Source organism: Delphinus delphis, chromosome 20 (genome assembly GCF_949987515.2).
Source record: "Delphinus delphis chromosome 20, mDelDel1.2, whole genome shotgun sequence".
In the NCBI taxonomy this organism is placed as follows: Eukaryota; Metazoa; Chordata; class Mammalia; order Artiodactyla; family Delphinidae; genus Delphinus; species Delphinus delphis.
In genome coordinates this window covers 40438342-40444341 of record NC_082702.1, presented here as the reverse complement: position 1 = coordinate 40444341, position 6000 = coordinate 40438342, and the positions used below count along the sequence as shown (strand labels likewise).

The following is a 6000-nucleotide window of genomic DNA, read 5'->3' as shown; positions in this document are numbered from 1 at the left end:
TCAATAGAGGTTCTCCAAAATTTCTGCTAACACAAAACATACCTGGCCATGGATATTCTTTTTAAACTTCCTACTACACAGTTTCAACTGACACTTGGGAAAAATGTCTAGTGTTCTTTTCTTTTTGACATTTTCAGCCAAACGTTTCTATGTGATGTGATGCCTAGGACTAAGTGCCAACTATTTATGTGGGCAGAAGGAAAGAACGACTTGATGGGAGGAGATAAAAAGAAATAAAAAGGACCAACATAGTCTAATTAAAATAAGATTTTTTTCTTAATCTTGTGAGTGAATACCACCATACTAGTGGCAATGACACTGAGAGCCCCCTGGGGCTGACATGGAAGCTGCAAAAAAGGTGTGCAGTGCTAGCTCCATAGACTAGGCTCTGGGACAGAGTCTGAAACACTCTGTATTAGATACTAACCCGTATCATGTGCCACTGGTGAGGAGGAAGACAGAGTGCTTTTCCCAAAGGGCGATGATCTCCCCAAATGATGACTCTTCTCAGGAGGCAGGAGTGCTTTCCCAGAATAACCTTTTTGCTCTTTAGTCAGCTGCTGCAGCAGATACTCATTAGTTACCACCAGGGATCTGAGGCATGGGGGAAAAAGACAGTCATGAAGTCATAAAAGCAAAGTAGTTGCCATTCTGACCTGAAATGTTTGCTAAAGATAAATGTAAAAAAATAAATAAATAAAAATTAAAAAATAAATGTAAAATGAAGTAACATCTTTAAATAGAAAGAACTGTCTGATTTATGAGTTGGTTATTTTAAAAGCAGGCAGACAGTTTATTTATTCATTGCAGTTCTGTTTATGTTCCAGACTGACTGTAGCAATAACATAGTTCACATTTTATATGTGATTGTTCTGATCTTTCCAAAGCACTTTCCTGATGAAGTAAGTAGACGCACGGGGAGACTAGCACCTGACCAGACCTCCAATTTCTATCCCCAAATCTTAATTTCTACTTCTTCTAATCTATCCTGCCTCTGCAATTAAACTCATGGTGCTAGTCATGACTGTATTCTTGGACTCTGTATTACCATGTAATGTTGGAAGCTATCAGAGACTGCCCCTCCCCACCAAAAAAGATGCATGCACAATGCTATTCACTGCAACACTATCTGCAACAGCAAGATACTGTAATGTCCATCAGTAGAGGACTAATTAAATACACACACAGTGGAGTCCTATGCATGTATAAAAAGAGTGAGAACTAACTCTATACACCACTGTGAAATGATTTCTAGATAAAATGTTAAAGCAACATTATGCCTCTTTTTATATAATAGAGGGGGAACACAAATACACACCCACACCTGCAATGGAAGGCTAGTGGGAAGGAAGGAAAGGATAGAGGAGACAGGTAAGGAAGCTAGATTTGTCTGAATTTATCTGATTTTGTGGATCTGACTTTGGGACCATGTAAGTTTTACATTAATTATACACAAGATTAAATCAAAATAATAAAAATATTCCCTATGAATCAAACAAAATGAAATGAATTGAACATGTATATTGAATTGATGGTTTAACAACACACAGAAGAATTATTTCAAGTTACTCTAAAATATAGCATCACTAAAGATATGTATCTTAATGTTCTCAAAGTGTGGTCCCTAGGCCAGAAGCAAGAGCATCACCTGGAAACTTACTAGAAATGCAAATTCTCAGTTCCCAACCCAGATCTGCTGAATCAGAAACTGGTGTGCTCTGGAAAGCAGTATTTTGATCCCTGAGCAAACTGGCCTGGACACAGGTGGTTTGCACACAGACTAGAGTTAATTTGAAAAGTATATAGATATTAACTTGCCAAGTAAAACAAAGGAGATAAAGGAAAGTAAATATCTGCTTCCAGAAGTCAGCTAGATGGACCCAGTCCTACCTCTGACTTTCGTGGAGAAGGGCCACTATCTCCTCCAGCTTTTTCAGCTGGGCAAGCTCCTGGTTCAGGCAAGCCACCTGCATGTTCAGCTGTTGGTTTTTGTGCAGAAGATCATCTACAAAGGTTACAGTAGCCAGGGGTGAGAGGATTCCAAGCGGCTAGTCTTTGAGCAGAGCTTGAGTGATCAGGGAGACATCTTGAAGAGTTGGGGGCCCCACTGCACCCACCTCCACCCTCCATTCATCATTCCCTCCCTTGGAAACAGCAGATATAGTGGCAAGAATATAGGGTTTCACAACAGACATATCTGAATTAAAATTCAACCACTTAATCTTGCACGTTAGTTCATTTTGGTGAGTTTCACTAGAGCTAGTAACCCTGCCGGGTAGCACTGTTATAAGGAGTCAGTGAGACATCTGTGCTCACATAGCATAGGCAGTCAACACATATTTGGTCTCCTTGTATTCTCCATTTTAGTTCATGAATGTATGTCCTTCACTCTGTACGGAATATGTGAAAACATCTAGAACTGTGTCAGGCACATGACAGTAGCTCAATGAGTGCTTTCAGAAACTGGATTTGTGGCCAAGGCATATCTAGCTTTCCAAATATGTTGCCACTGCCTGCAAAAATAAAGTAGGTAAAAGCACAGGAACTCTGGTCCTAAGCAAGTCAGTCTTCTAGAACAGTACTTAAACTTTAATATGCTTCACCTGGGGATCTTTTTAGAAAACAGATTCTAATTCAGTAGGTCTGAGGTGAGGCCAGATGTTCTATAGGTCTAACAAGCTCCCAGGTGATGCTAATGTTGCGATGTGTGGCTCACATTTTGAGTAGCAAGGTTCTGGAAGGTGGAAATCAGGGCTGCAACAGCTGTATTTATCACCAGTAATCCAAAATAGAGAACTGGGTCTCATGGCTGATTGAAAATAGGTATCTAGGGCTTCCCTGGTGGCGCAGTGGTTAAGAACCCGCCTGTCAATGCAGGGGACATGGGTTCGAGCCCTGGTCTGGGAAGATCCCACATGCCACGGAGCAACTAAGTCCGTGCGCCACAGCGACTGAGCCTGTGCTCTAGAGCCTGCGAGCCACAACTACTGAAGCCCGCGTGCCTAGAGCCCGTGTTGCGCAACATGAGAAGCCACTGCAATAAGTCCGCACACCTCAACGAAAAGTAGCCCCCGCTTGCCGCAACTAGAGAAAAGCCCGCGCGCAGCAACGGACACCCAACGCAGCCAAAAATAAATAAATTAAATAAATAAATATATTTAAAAAAAAAGAAAGTAGGTAACTAGTGAATAAACACCTATTTATTTTCAGTGCAGGTAAGTGGAGAATGATGTCTTGATTATTCAGGCTTATGAATATCAGATAGTGATGAGATTCAACTCTGGAAATTCAATGCTGATTTCCAAATCAAAATCCAAATACCCATAATGTTTGTTTGTGGGTGCTGAGCTAGAAGCTTAAAGTCGAGGTAGACTTTATATACCTAAACTATACTAATAATAAAGTAGTACAAATCAAGAATTCAACGGGATATTATTTTTCACTTATCATAATGGCAAAAAAATATAATACCAGTGTTGGCAAGGGTGAAATGAAAAGGCATTCAAATACATACTTACTGCCGATATGAGTGTAAACTGAAACCATCTTTCTTGGGAATGATGTGTGTAACCTCATGATGTGTGTAAACCTCAAAAATGTCCACATCTTTTGACCCACTAATTCTACTTCTAGGAATGTCTGCTAGGAAAATAGTCTAAAATGTACACAAAGATTTATATACACAGATATTAATAGCTGCATTATTTATCACAGCATAAATATTAGGACTCTTAGCTCCATCAGAAGAGAAGAAAGAGAATCTTAGAGAAGCATTTTCACTCTAGGGTCTTTTCTTCTATTTCAGGTCTTTCGAATGTTTGGAAATTCTTAGAATTAGAATTATTTATAATATAAAAGTGGCAGCTTTATTTATAATAGCTAACATTAAAAACAACTATATAGAGGACTGAATAGAGAAATATGGTATATTCGTGTAACATTATAGGAAATGCCTGTGCTATTAAATTAATAACATTAGGTTGTAGAAATCAATTGCCTAGGGTAGAGAGTAGCGGGAACTGAGTGCACAAGGGTCAAACCTTCTAGAGTACAGAAGTGTTCTGTATTTTGACTGGGATGGAGTTAAATGAATATATATATCTGTCAAAACTCATCAAACTTAAAATGTGTATATTTTGTTGTACATAAATTAGTTTTTAAAAATCAAGACACAAATTTTAATTCTGAGTTAAATATATGTATAGGCATATGGTGAAAGAAAATATACCAAAAACACTAATTGTAGTTATTTCTGGGTAGTGAGATTATATTTTCCTTATATTTTTCAAACTTTCTGTAAAGAACACGATCTTCTGCTATAATCAGAAAAAACAAGTGTCCTTCTCAAAAATAATGACAATAATAACACATTTGTAAATGCTTTACACTGATAAAAGAGTAAACTCTTTTACTCTGGTAACTCAAGTCACCTGCATTACAACTCTGAAGCTAGATGGTTGTTTCCATTTAGGAAGCCATGTGAGCTCTGGATGACGAAGCTTATTAAACGGGCCATCTATAAACAAACGGTTGTCTTGGGATGCACCACACATTGCTTTCCTGAACTTACCATAAGTGTGGGACTGGTGCCCACTCACAATCGAGGTGGTAGCACCTTCCTCCAATTGCTGGATTTTTTCTGACAAAATAAGGTTTTCCTCCAGCACTCTGACCAGTTTTTGCTTCAAACTTTCCTTTAGATTAGAAAACAAAATACAAACACATTAAGAATCTGAAATTCTGAGGACTGCTTTTAGAAAACTGAAAAAATCTTTCCTCTGTTTAGTGATAAACTGAATGGAGGTCAGCATCTCTCTTTCTCACTAGAATTTTAATTCATCGGTAAACATAGCTGAAGTGCAGCAAACAAATTTATCACATGCAATTACAATCCTTCCTGTGAGTTATCCACTACTCTTGCAGAACAAGTGGTTGTTTTGACAAGTGGCCAGCATCTGAGTCACCTATCTAAAGTTTCTAGAAACTAAACTGGATGCCTGAAAATCCTCTAATGTTAAGAAAAGGGGGGAAAAAAGCCTAAGAATATGAGTCCCTTCTTTCCGAGCCAGCAGCCTAACACTCTAGGAATGGCCCCTGGTTTAGGGCTCTCCATCAGAAGGGAGGAAAGATAGTCCCAGAGACATCTAACTTCCCTCATCTGAATCAAACCATAACCTTCAAGAACATGGTCCTAAATATTTTCATTCTAGGGCCTTTTTTTTTTTTCTTTTTCCATTTCAAGTCTTTCCTTAGAATTTTTGGATTAGGGCTAGGATTAGGGAGTCATCCCTGCAAAACCTCCAAGCTGTCCCTGCAAGTTTTGTGTTCCAGATTTGCACAGACTGACTTTTCTATATTTCAGTTCAGAAACATCTAGATGCTCATGGTGATGATGTTCTTTATGGCACAGACCTGTTCTAGTCTTGTGCCCCATCCTTTTCTAGTAAAGGAAGAGTAGGAAAAGAAGCTGAGAGCAGCATACCATGTCATTAGGGACCAGCTGCCCCGTCTTCTTCAGTTCCATCTCCCTCTTGTGGGAGGCTTTTGATGTATCTTCAGGACGTGAGTGACACCACTGCTGAGAAGGAGCAGGGACTACCAAAGTCAGAAGCAGATCTCGGGCAGGACCTGCCAAAAATTCAGGTTGGGCACATGGGCCAATCTTAAAAGCTAAAGCACAGAATTCCTGGTCAATAACTACCAGCTCTGTAGGACAAACAGGGTAATCTAATATCCCCTTTTTTCAAGAATTTAGTAAGTGGCTGTAAGAGATGTTTCATGATGGAGATAAAAAATTATGGGCTTCCCTGGTGGCGCAGTGGTTAAGAATCCGCCTGCCAATGCAGAGGACAAGGGTTCAAGCCCTGGTCTGGGAAGTTCCCACATGCCACGGAGCAACGAAGCCCGTGCGCCACAACTACTGAGACTGCGCTCTAGAGCCCGCGAGCTACAACAACTGAGCCCACACGCCACAACTACGGAAGCCCGCGTGCCTAGAGC

The 6000-nt window shown here is 39.9% G+C and overlaps 1 protein-coding gene across 1 annotated transcript in view; it reads right to left on the bottom strand.

Annotated features, from left to right (window-relative positions):
* Positions 1–368: 368 nt before the first annotated feature.
* Positions 369–6000, bottom strand: part of LRRC36 (leucine rich repeat containing 36) — a 45858-nt gene continuing 40226 nt past the window's right edge. Inside the window, 4 exon segments of the mRNA XM_059999294.1 lie at positions 369–594; positions 1891–2005; positions 4571–4694; positions 5483–5628. Coding sequence (XP_059855277.1) covers positions 369–594; positions 1891–2005; positions 4571–4694; positions 5483–5628 — 611 coding nt within the window.